The 12,580-nt window shown below is 44.1% G+C and overlaps 1 protein-coding gene across 1 annotated transcript; it reads right to left on the reverse strand.

The window, feature by feature from the left end:
- Positions 1-318: 318 nt before the first annotated feature.
- Positions 319-6,531, reverse strand: LOC139003810 (ribonuclease pancreatic-like). The gene is made up of 3 exons (XM_070406119.1): positions 6,515-6,531; positions 5,023-5,591; positions 319-518 (listed from the first exon to the last, which is right to left on the reverse strand). Exons 2-3 carry the CDS (start codon positions 5,564-5,566, stop codon positions 478-480), a joined length of 585 nt encoding a protein of 194 aa, XP_070262220.1. The 5' UTR covers positions 5,567-5,591; positions 6,515-6,531; the 3' UTR covers positions 319-477.
- Between the last annotated feature and the right edge of the window lie 6,049 nt (positions 6,532-12,580).

Below are 12,580 nucleotides of genomic sequence, written 5' to 3' on the forward strand. Positions count from 1 at the left end.
GCCAAGGAACTGTAGTACAAGCAAAAGTTTATTTAGAAAGTCACAGGGTAAAAAAAGTGACCCATGGAAGAAGGAAGCCAGCTAGACTGCATTGACTCAGGAAGCAAGTGACAGAGGCAAACAAGGGTCTTTGGAGCTTAGGAGAAAGACAATGCACCTGATGGAAGAAAGGGGGAAGGAAAGGCTTGGGAGTGCTCTAGAGAGAGAGTGCACCTGAGGCAAGAAGGGGATAGGGAAAGGTGTGGGCGAGAGAGAGAGGGAAAGAGAGAGAGAGAGAGAGACCTGGTCCTTCTTCATCTTGATGGCTTTTATGTATTTTCCAAAGGCGTGGATTTTTGAAGAGGTCTCAGGGGAGGATTTCAGCAGAATATTCATCAGCTTTCCAAGTGTGTCCTTTCAAGGTGGTGATCTCTACTGATTGGTTGGTACTAGGGTGGGAGATCATTAGTCATTGCATCTGGTCCCAAAGCCAGGATGTCATTGCTTCATCTGGTTTTGCTGCTTTTCTGGGCCTGGAGCTGAAACACAGTTGAGGCCTATATGTTATCTCTAGTTTGACCAAAACTCTCTCCTTGGTCAACAGATCCAAAGCTTTGTTCCTAAGATTATTAGATTCAGGTCAGAACCTCATTGTTCTGGGGGCTTAATGCTTAAGGGGATGGCCATACAAGGGTCATATGGAAGTTGTATGATGCTATTCTCTGGCCTCCTTGTTCTGTCTCCCTCATGACTAGCAACATTCCAAGGCGTGTAAGTTCAGGGGAGAATTTGAACTGCTTGACCAGAGATATGAAAGGTCAGGATGTGTAAACTACATGACCAATGATATGCCAGGGGAAGAAAGGTCACCCTGGGGGTGAAGTCCCACCATACAATACTTGTTTATGAAGTTTCCCCCATTGCTAAGCACCTGGCACTTTCTATCCTGTTAACCTTCTGTACCTGGCCTGTGGTTTCTACTCTGGTCATATCTGTCTAACTGCCTACTATATCAGATACACTTAAAGCTGCAGGGGTAAAGAAGAGCTGAGACACTAATATGTGTTTATCTGTGTACTGAGAATGTAGAATTTTTGAAGCTTGTTTGGTTTAAAGAATATTATGAAAATTAACATTATTCTTCATTGGATATGATTATTTCAGCCTGTAAGTAGATTCCCATGTTAGTACCTCCATTTTAATGTTAATTTGCCTGGGTTAGTCTTCTGGTAATAGGTTAGGCATCTAGACAGGCATGAGCAGAGCAGGAACCAAAGGCCAGAGTGGAAATTCCTGGGTGCCTAACAAGGGACAAAACTAGAGAAAACAAGTATTATAGGCTTGGACCTTACCCCCAAGGTGGCCTTTCCTAGCATGTCACTAGTCATGCAGTTTAGACCCTTTGACCTTTTATATCATTAATCATGCAATTTAGACCCCCTTTAGAAGAGGAACAAGGGGCCAGAGAATAGAATCATACAACTCCCATACAAGCCCTTGCATGACCACTCCCTTAAGCATTAAGCGCCCAGAACAATGAGGTTTTGACCCCCATCTAATAATCTTAGGAACAAAGGCTGGGATTTGTTGACCAGAGAGAGATTTTGGTCAAACTAGAGATAACATCTAGACCTCAGTTGAGTTTCAACTTCAGGCCCAGAAAAGCAGCAAAACTAGATGAAGCAACAACATGGCTGACATCAGGATCTCCTACCTAGCACCAGTCAATCAGTAGAGACCATGACCCTGAAAGGACACCCTTGGAAAGCTGCTGAATATGCTATAGAGATCCTCCCATGAGACCTCCCCTAAAATCCCCACCTTTAGAAAACAAATAAAAACCCTTAAGATAAAGAACCCAGCAGGTGTTCTTCCTCTCTCGAGTACACCCACAACTCTCCACACTCCCTTTTGTCCCCAGACACACTCTCTCTGGAGCATAATGGTGCCTTTTCCCATCTTCCCTCAGGTGCATTATCTTTACCTTTCTTTCTCCTAAACTCCAAGGGCCCTTCTTTTGCCACTGTAATTTGTTTCTTAAGTCATGCAGCACGTTTGCCTCATTTCTTCTACCCTTGTGACTTCCTAAATAAACTTTTGCTTGCATTTCAGTTCTTGGCTCTGAATTCTTTTTTAGCTGAACTCAAGGACTGTAATTCTGACATTAACATCAGGAGGAACTAGTACTCCTTTTTTTGTGGGATAGCAATAGGCTCCCCACAGAACAGAGACCTCTGATTTGTCTCCTGATGGCTGTTTCTCGTCTTGACTGAACTGGACCCCTCCAGGACAGAACCCCATCTTTCTTCTCCCAGTCTTCACCTCTTTAGACCACTTTCCTTCCCATTGGCTCCTGGCTGTGCAAGTCTGAACCTGGACCATCTGTTGTCACTTATGACTTTATTCCACAAATGGAGGTCTGAGCAGTCTCATGGCCCAGGTGAAAGATAACATGAGTGGAGCCATATTAAAATAGAGCCTAAGTAGCCATTTCAGAGGAACTGCTCTGCACATCTTATTTTTCTTTATCTTACAAGCTGAACCAAACCACCATAATTCCAAGAAGTCCAAGACTATCCTATTTGTAAAGAATGATGCAACTGGACTTTGAGAATGACCAAATTTCTAACCAACAAATCAAATACAATTTCAGGTGAATCTCAAGACAACCCATGAAGTAAAAATCTAACACTACCTCATCTAGTACCAATAAATCTTCTTTAATACAACTTATCTCACCTTCCTCTCTTTTCCCCATAACACCCTGAGTCCCTATAATGGGGGAACACTATTTGGGTTTCTGCCTGAATTTTTTCTCCCAAATTGCAGTTCTTTTGTATCTTAAATAAATGTGTATTGCTTCTCTCTTTTTTTTTTTCATCTCATTTTTGCTTTTTATCTTCCAGTTAACACCCAGGAAGCACAAAGACCCAGAAAACAGAGGTGGTGATATGCAGTTACAAATGCAGCAAAACACCAAGTCAGCATTCTTAGAAGTTCCACTAAGAAAGAGGAAAACTGAGGAGCTTCAGGCTTGGGAAGAAGGGTGAGATAAGAAAAATTCTGTCTCCAGAAAAAAAAATCTAAAAACTTAAAGTTTCCTTTTTTTTCCCCTCCTGCATCCTCACTGCTGGTAAGGAGTGAGACTCCCATTACCGCAGAAATGCAGGTATATCTGACCACTCTCACCTGCAGGCTTCCTCCTTATATAGAAGCTCCCAGGGCTAAGAATTTAGTTTACAGAAGAAAAATAGCCATTTCCAACATTTATAAATGTAGTATATAAAGACAATGACAGAAGTGGTGAAACTGATTGGAATTAGGGCCTCTCTCTCCCTATGACCTTGTCTAGAGTCAGATACAGCTGTAAACAAAGGGACAAATAAAATGACTAAGTGATGACAGAAGCTGAGTCTGTCCAAGAAATGTAAGGAAGCTTTGCCAAGAACTAAACAGACTCACAGGCCAAGTACCCTGGGAATCTGTGAGAGCCACTAGCTCAGAAAGAGCCACAAGTCCACAGCATGTAGTGAAGCCGGAAGACTTGGAATTTTTTTCTTGAGTTGACTCTGGTGGCAGAAAGGATGATTGGGAAGCAAGGAGACCTAGGGTCTACTCCCAGCTGTGCCACAAATTAGCAGCAGCCCTGAGCAAGCCACTTAACCTTTTTGAGATTCAGCTTGTTCCTCTGTAGAAAGCAGGGGTTACAATAGAACAGGGGAGGCAAATGGGAGGCATGTATACCCTTACTTCTCTCCTGCCTTCCACAGAGGCTACTGTTCAACTATATTATGGCTTATAAGTTCTTCTACAGCAGTCCAAATGGGCACTTCCAATTAAACTTTGTTCACAAGTTTAAATCTAATTATTTTACCTCTAAAATCCCTTCTAGCTCCTAAATGGAAGGTTCCAATTTTCCAAGTAAGAGATGGCTATTTTTCTGATTTAGTGGCTCACTCAGAAAAGAAAATAGAAAGACAGACAGACAGAAAGAAAGATAGAAAGAAAAGAAAAGAAAAAAAAAGAAAGGAAAAGAAAAGAAAAGGAGAAAAGAAAAGAAAACATTTATTACTCCTCCTCCTTCTCCCCACCCTGAGGCTGTCTTTCCTTTGGGGTCAGAGATTTTAGTGTTTGGCCTTCTCCTTCTCTATGTTCACCCATCAGCAGTGTCCTCTGCAGCACCCTTTCATCTAACCAGCCCACACTTGTTAGTACATGCAGACCCAGGGAAAGGTCCCGGGACTGAAAACCTACTTCCCTAAGGGGAGGGCAAGGAAAGACCAATGAAAGAGGCTGGTCACTCCAGTCTGGTAATTAATAGAATTCACTATGGGAAACTTACATACAACGCCCGTCGTGGGTGGCTGTGAGATAGAATGGATCCCTGGGACACCTGGCAGGTGCCAATGAATTTACTTAGGCTAAAACGGGTAGGGGGATAATCACAGATAATAATACATGAATGATACCAGGTACAGAAATTACTTTACATGCTTGACCAGATCAGGACAATGGCCTGTTCCAGGAAGGAGCAAGTCACTGGAGTCGGGGGAGGGGTCCTGATTTATTTCAGAAAGGACATCAATTATGATCTGACAGTCTCTAAGGGGGATTTATGGGAAGCAATCTCTGTTCTGGCCCAGGTCCAGTTCATGGGACAGGAATCATACCATGGAATAGTCTTTCTTCCACACTTAAAATTTTATGTTTGGCATCAAGGAATCTACTTGAAAAAGAGATTATCTCCAAAAAGAATTCTCTAAAAGCCAAGTTAGAAGAGGGGGCATTTAATGATTCTACTTGCTGCTCACCAAAGTTAACCAGATTTACAGTTCTCACCTTCTGGCAGGAAAGCAATCACATTAACAGTAACCTGAATGGAGAAAGCTTCAGGAAGCCAGGTAGTTGTAACTGAGTCCTATTGAAAGAAGCAGGAAAGTGGTTCACATGGGACTCACTTCACAACCTACTTCTCACCCCCCAAACCACGCAGGCACAAGTCTCAGGCCAGAGAAACACTTTTGTGTTGGATAGCAGCCCTACCTTGAGTCATTTCCCTCAGTTGTAGCAAGGATGAGGGAGAGACAGATGACTTGTGGGGCATCTCACTGCTCTGATCTTCGATGGAGACCTCTACTGAAGCATCAAAGTGGACGGGAACGTATGGGTTTCCCTCACAGGCCATGATGATGTGCCTCTCTTTGTGGCTGGTCTGGTAGTCACAGTTGGGGTACTTGGAGCCACTCGTCTCATGACAGTCTGTGATATTCATGCTGGAGTTGCTCTTGTGGCAGTTGGGCTTCCCATTCTTGCAGGTGATGTTTCCCTGGAAGCAAACGGCCTGGACATCTACCAGAGGTTCGTGAATGAAGGTGTTCACTGGCTTGCACCGTCCCTCTGTCATATGCCGGCGCCTCATCATTTGGTTGCAATAGTTGGAGTTGTTGCTGGAGCCATCTGTGTCCATGTGTTGCCGCTGGAACTTCATGGCCTGTGATTCCTTGCCCAGGGAAGGCTGGACCCACCCCAGCACTAACAGCACCAGGACTAACAGTGGGAACAGGATGAGGGACTTCTCCTGAGCCATGGTGGCCTCAGTCCCCTGGAGGAGCCTAGTCAGTGAAGGGAGAGAGGAGGAAAAGCATCATTTTAGTAGACAACCCCAGGTGCCCCCGGTGGTCTCCCTGGCTTACAGTCTCCCTTCAGGTCAGCCTGAAAGACACCCTTCTTCCTGCAAGATTTTCCAAGTGATGCAACACTCACATGTGCTCGCCTCCAAAAGCATTTGACCCCTACTAGTGACAGAGAGGTGGGTCTTCCCCTCTGGGTGGTGACCTCCAAAGTGATCTAAAATCCCAGGGGTCCTGTTTTTGAATATTAAAGGTTTTTTATCTAAAATACTTTTAAAAAAATAAATTTTATTGATTTCAGGGAGGAGGGGAGAGGGAGAGATAGAAAGATCAACGATGAGAAAGAATCATTGACCAGCTGCCTCCTGCCCACCCTCTACTGGGGATCAAGTCCACAACCCGCGCCCACAACCCCAGCACATGCCCTTGATTGGAATTGAACCCAGGAACCTTCAGTCTGCAGGCGGACTCTCTATCCACTGAACCAAACTAGCTAAGGCTAAAATACATTTATACTCAGTGTTCTAGTGGGTCAATAGAAGATCTTTCTGTATAAACCATGAGCCAAATTGTATCGCGGTTACTGTCATGACATACAGGGTCATGGCGGAGAGAGCTCCGTTGTCCTACAACACTAGGGAAACTCAACCCAGTGCCTGGCATTGGCATCATAAAGAGATGCCATTGTATTCCAAAGAGAGATGCTTGCCTCCCCGACCTGGGACTGCTCCTTCTCCAGCCCCATGTGTTCTCTGCAGCCAGAATGCTCACTCCCACCCCAGCTCTGCCACCAACAACATTGCAGCCCTAGCCCAAGCTTAGGGTTTAGCCTTGCCCACTCTGCCTCCCTCATCTCCAGACCTCAAGCAGAATCTCCTCCCAAGACCACCTCTTGGTTCTCTTACCTGGGACTCTAGCTTGGATACCAGGCAAGCTTAAGTGAAGGCTAGTTTCTGCAGTCACTGGATCCCTGGGGAGTGGAGCTTATGAGATTATAAAGGGGCTTGGCTTCCAAGATGAGAAGGGTGGGAGGAGCAACCCTGAGGACAGTGGGGAATGGCCCAGGCTCCCCTCTTTCCAGGATTGCTGGGGGAATGAGTCTGCCTATAGGAGTCTTTCTTGCCATTCGAATCTCATCTCTCTGCTGGTTCATAGGGGTAGCAGGGAAAGTCACTAAGGCCCTGATGCTCAAACCCAACCAAGTCTTTGTTATCTCTTTGGGGGCCATGTCACCAAATAGCCCTTGGAAGTTAGCAAAGGGCACATAATATGTAATCAAGGGGTGGGGGGTGGGAAGGGAGGTCCTCTCTCTCCCCAGAAGTCCTGCAGTGGTTTTGACCAGAATTACCAATCTCCTAACAGCAGCTCTCCTGTGGAAAGTAGGAGAGGTATCCAGCTGTCTCTAGCTGGCAGGCTTCCCAGATCTGGAGAAGGAGGGGAGAGTGCCTGAACAGTTTGGGTAAGAAGGAAGCCTCTACATGGCCTCACCCAGTTCTGGCCACTTCAACATTCCTGAGATGAGTGTGTGACAATTTTTATCTTTAGTGACCACTCATCCTGTAGGTCAGAGTTTAGTAGAGAAACTGAAGATAAATCAAAACCCAAATTCTCTTTCAGAGAAAAAATAGAGAGCATCAAGTTTCTTAGCAGCAGAATTCCCTCCTAGGTAGAGATCTCTTTTTGTTGTGATAATTTTGGTACTGTTTGAGTGAAAAATAGCAAATTTCCCTCCATGCTCTAGATTTATTATTTTTTTCTAGGAAAATTATTTTATTTAGTTATAATATCAATCTCCAACAGCTTGAAATAAAAACTTCCATTTTTTTTTCCATTGAACAGTATGGTTTGTATGTCACTTTCTTTCAGAATGTCCTGTTTTTCATTAAAATAACTTCTATACCACTCAATGTGTTTCACTTTCTATTTAACATTCAGATATGGGGTTTTGGAAAGGCCATGTTAGTTCTAATCAAACCATTGAATCGATACTCCCTCCCCTGGCAGCTGACCTTGAGGCCATTTTACAATGGACATTCCCTCTTGCTTAGACCACATTCCACTTGCTGAGACCATTATCTCTCCCCTCCAGACCTTCCTAGGATCCCGACCACCCAGAGAATTCTCTGCCCAGAAAAAGCCCGACTACAGTCCTTTAAAATCTCTGACTCCCTGTCCCTGTGTGCTAGCACCATTTGGGGGCTCAGCCCATCTGGTATCCAGATGACCTAATAATTTCAGAATCCCTTACCACTTTGGCTCCATGTGCTTCTCCTTTGGTGACCCTACCAGACCACAGTCAGCAGCTCCATGAAGTAGTGAACTGGTCTTTGTTTTGGAAAATACTGCAGGTATTTATTCAGAAATTATGTTTATTAAATTCTGAACCATCATCAAAACCTGCTTCATTGTTAATTGGCAATTCCCACAATTTCCCCTCTTTAATCCACTGGCTCATCTTTTCAAAACCATTCCAAAAGGGCTGGTCATTCACTGCAGCTAACTGCTTAGAAATTCCACATCCCAACATGAAGGTGCTGTTTCTGTTTCACGTGCCTCTTCAGTAACTGCTTTAACATAAAAAACATGAAGTTTCTTCCTCTTGAATATATTTATCCTAAAGTAGCTGACAAACTCACTGGCTCTGAACTGCAGTGCTAGGGCCACAGCTCCAGCACCAGGGACACTCAGGGAGGAACTGGCCTCAGGGTGAAGGCTGTGCATGCTCTGGATTGAGACTGTCTCCATCCAAATTGTAGTTTAGCACCTTAAGAGCTGGGCAAGTTACACAACTTGGCTTATTTCCCTGCTCCTCAGTTCCTTGTCTCTAAAATGGGGATAATGATATGTACCTTTTAGATTTGTTATTACACTGAAATAAGGTCAGATGTGCAAAGCCCTTCAAGTAGAGCTTAGAACGCATCTATCAATGGTAGGTCAGTGATTGTTCATAGGGAATGGTGTTGAGGTTCTGTGCAAAGGAAACTGTTTAAATAACATTGGGTGATCTCTGAATTGCTTTTTACAGGGGGTGGCGTCAAGTAATAGGCAGACCTTGGTTTTGCTAAAAACATGAGCTTAAAATAGCAGGCAGTTTTGAAATCCTGGAGAGAGGAGGAAAGAGGTAGAGGAGAGAAGAAAGGGACCGTGGTAGAAAGAACAGAATAATTTTAAATCAAATTTCAAAATTGTCTTGCCCTGTGATAGCCAAGACCTCTTTAGTCGAGTCAACATTATTTGCTAAAGTATAGAAGTTTGGAAGTAGCAGTGGGGCTAGGAAGCCATGGCATAGCATGAGCTTTTAGTTTCATGTTTCTGTAGTTCACCCACCACCTCACCCTCCACCCATGTTTTGTTTGTCTTAGTCCTTAGATAGTACTTTTATCATCTTGAGTGGAGTTGGGAGGAAAAATTTTCATACCCATTTAGGTTCCTGCTTGTGGGCCTGTGAATTAACTGATGAAAGTCAGATTAACAGGAGAGACTAGACAAAGTTTATTCACGTGCAGATGAAGATGCGCAAAAGAGAGGAGAAAGGATAAACTGGAGTGTTCAAGGCAGGCTCCCAAGACCACAGGCCATTATAAAACCACATCAGTGACTGGCCTGATCCCAGGTGCAGGTGGGAAAGTGAAGGGAAGTACATTTTTCCTCCTCCATAGATGCCTGGAAATTAATCTCTGAAATCCTCTTAGAGCCAAGGAAAAAAAATGTAAAATGCTTTCAAGGCTGTGCAGGTTATCATTCCTGTTGATGATTCCCATTTTATTATTCCCATTTCTCTTTCCAAGCCCATTTCACTTCCATCCATCCAACAGTGTGAACTGGGAAAGAAAGGGGTTCCAACATCTGAGCCCTTGTTTGAGGCCAACCAGGTACAGGTTGCACTTTCCCAGAGGGCGGCTCTGAACTGTGTGTGAGCCCACCAGGTGCATTCAATAGCCTGGTCTCTAGAGCACACAGAGAAGGGCCCAGTCTCTTCCCTCTCACTCTAAGCCTCCCGACACTCTCAGTTTTCCTCAGCCCCAAGGACAGAGTGCATCTTCCCTATGTCCTTTCCCACCCGAGTGCCACCCTGGGTCTTCTTAAAGGAGGTCAGATTTTGCTCAAGGTGTCTGAGGGAAGACAGAGACTTGGGAGAAGACCTAATTACCTTTCAGGATAGGTAATTCAGTGGTCTCCGTGGTTCCACCCATTTTAGGAGAGTCACCCTGCCCTTCCCTTGTAGGGCCAGCACCAGTACTCCTTTCCTTATTTAAGGGTAACCCACTTGTGCCAGCTCTTCTGACAGCTTATCACAGTGCCATTAATTATTGACCTGGATTTCTAAGTGAAACAAAAGTGCTGATAGGTCTGGCCAGGTGGTTCGATTGGTTAGAGCATCATCCCGTGCACCAAAAGGTTACGGGTTCAATGCTTGGTCAGGGCACATACTGAGTTGTGGCTTCAATCCCTGGTCGGGTTGTGTGTTGGGAGGGGAATATAGGGGGATGAACAATTGATGTTACTCTCTCACATCAATGTTTCTCTCTTTCCATCTCTTCATCTCCCTTCCTCTCTCTATGAAAAAATCAAAAAACACATATTTTCAGGTGAAGAAAGAAAGCAAGAAAACAACTGATAAGAGAGGAAAGCAGGACACCTGAGGGAGCTGGGAGCCTGGATTCTGCAGTCTCCACCAGAGCCACAGACTGTGTCTTCTACTGAGAAGATCTAAGCAGTTAATTCAAGGACTCTGTTTTAGATCCAAGTGCTGAGAATTCTCTTTCCAGAAGCAGCCCCTACAGTTGTAATACAAACCGGACCCTGATAGGAACACAGTACAGGTGAAGATGGTTATTAGAAAACAATGGGAGAAAAGGGGTGGAGTGGGAAAAATCAGGGAAGATTTAAGAGCAAAGATTACCTTGGGAGAACTTTGAAAGATAAATAGGTGTTTTTTACTGGGCATGTGGGAAGGCCAATTCAGATTAAAAAAAAAAAAAAAAAGTCCAGAAAGAGAAGTAGACGCTAATGGTAGAGCACTGTGTATTTTGAAAATAACAAGTTCTTCCATGTGACTGGGAGGAGGTGAGGGATGGCACAGAAAAGAAAACTGTAGGCCCCAATAGAAGTACCTTCAATACCAAGCAAAGCACTTCAATATGTAAAAGATATAGACACTTACTTTGAACTCAAGGGATGGAAGGAACCATGTAATGGAAGGGAACTTCCATCATTTTCCCATTATATATTTCCCAAGGAGAGTGAAGGTCACAGCAGTCCCAAGGTCAGACAGCACCTTGGCAGCAGAAACAGAAACCAGCCTCAGGTCCCAAACTTCCAGGGCAGTGTCCTCACTACACTGTCCTGCCTGGTGTGCCCTGGGTGGGAAACATGCCCCCAGGATGTGCATCCAAAGAACTGCAATATCTCGTGAAGTTGATCTCTTCTTCTAGTTCTGATTTACCCCAGAGTTCTCCCACCGCCCTTCTTGCTGTGAAGTGTGGTGGCTGAAGGCAGGATAGCTTTGCTGTTGCCCCCATCTGTGGAGTTCCGGAGGCTGGAGACTCATACTGAGGTACCATCAGGTGTAGTTCAACTGCAGCAGTTGGGGTGAGGGATGTGGAGGCAGGGAGGGAATGAGTGGCTCGGGGCTCCCACCTCCAGGCTCTGGGTGCATTGGTTAATTCGACTAGAGACGCTGGAGGAAGGGGAGCAGCTTAGGAGGAAGAGGTTCCCAGGAGAATATCTACTCCAAGCAGCATCTCTTTCTCTCTTTAAGAAGCCTCACATGCTGGCTCCATCACGGAAGCAAAGTCTTGAGAACACCCATTTGCTTAGAACTTTTTGGGGTCTCACATCTTCCATCTCCTGTTTTCCTTCTTGAGTTAATCATCAGGACTGGTGCAATGAGCACAATAGTGCTTCTTTTCCAAAAGCTGGGACATATTGTCAAGAACAAACCATGTGGATGAGGAATTCCATGCAGGCATATCTGGTGTAGAGAATTCAGCTTTCACCAGTTCAGGGGACAAGTCTCACATCTAATTAAGTGGAGCCTTTTATTGACTCATTAATTCCAACCTTCTGACCTACTGGCTGACCTGCTTTAAGCTGTGTATTAAACAGTCCTGATGTCATCTTTCATTGGAAAGTGATCTGGCAGGAGTTTCCTCTTTCTAAATATGAGTCTCAATTCTCCAGAAAGGCTAACACTTAATCCCTTTCTGTTAGTCTGTACTGCCCCAAACTGACCTCTACCTTTCCCCCCTTTTTGCCAGTTTACCTGTCACAGAGGATCTAGGGAAGCAGACCTCAGCAGAGCTATGGTTGTTTTATATGATGAGCAGGAGAGAGTATCCCTCTGTCAGCAAGCACGTGTGTGAGCATAAGTGTTGGTGCAGGACACCCAGCCCCCTCCACCAGCTGGGACACAAGGCCTCTGTCAGAAGATCATGCAGTGACTGTGTCCAAACCATATGACTTCTCTGAGCCTTAGAATTGTTTTCTGAGAAATGAAAGTGTGAAGAAAGATGATTTCTAAGATTGCACTCAGTTCAAACAATTTTTCAGTGTTTTCTGTTTCAAAAGATCTTCTCAATACTTCCAAATAAGGAAAATTAGATCTCAATATAAGATCTATTCCCATAAGACTTTATGTTTTTCAAAGAGCCAGAGTTGCTTTTATGGCAGTATTCACCAATTAATGTCCTTCAGTTTAAATAAAAAACAAATTCATTCACACAAAAATGCAGAAAGGGAGAGAAGAATTCTTATTACCTCCCTCCCACCCTCCTGAATTCCTGCCAAAATACCAGCAAAAGAATGAATTTTTACCTCAATATGGATTTTGTATGTATTAATATTTTTAAAAAAGCACAAACTATGGTCTTTTATTTAAAAAAACAAGCAAAACATTAGCTTCAGAATAGTCATGTAAAGCTTTAATTGTATATCTGAGTTGCACAAAAAATAATTATTGAAATTTAATA

Source organism: Myotis yumanensis, unplaced genomic scaffold, assembly GCF_028538775.1.
Source record: "Myotis yumanensis isolate MYYU_CA2020_CCGP unplaced genomic scaffold, mMyoYum1.0.hap1 SCAF_1, whole genome shotgun sequence".
Taxonomy (NCBI): Eukaryota; Metazoa; Chordata; class Mammalia; order Chiroptera; family Vespertilionidae; genus Myotis; species Myotis yumanensis.

Coding starts and splice junctions, on each gene's coding strand:
- LOC139003810 (XM_070406119.1), bottom strand. CDS start 5,566: ATGGCTCAGGAGAAGTCCCTCATCCTGTTCCCACTGTTAGTCCTGGTG. Junction 519..5,022: donor ACTGAGGGAAATGACTCAAG/GTAGGGCTGCTA, acceptor ACTGTGTTTCAG/CTCCAGGCCCAGAAAAGCAG.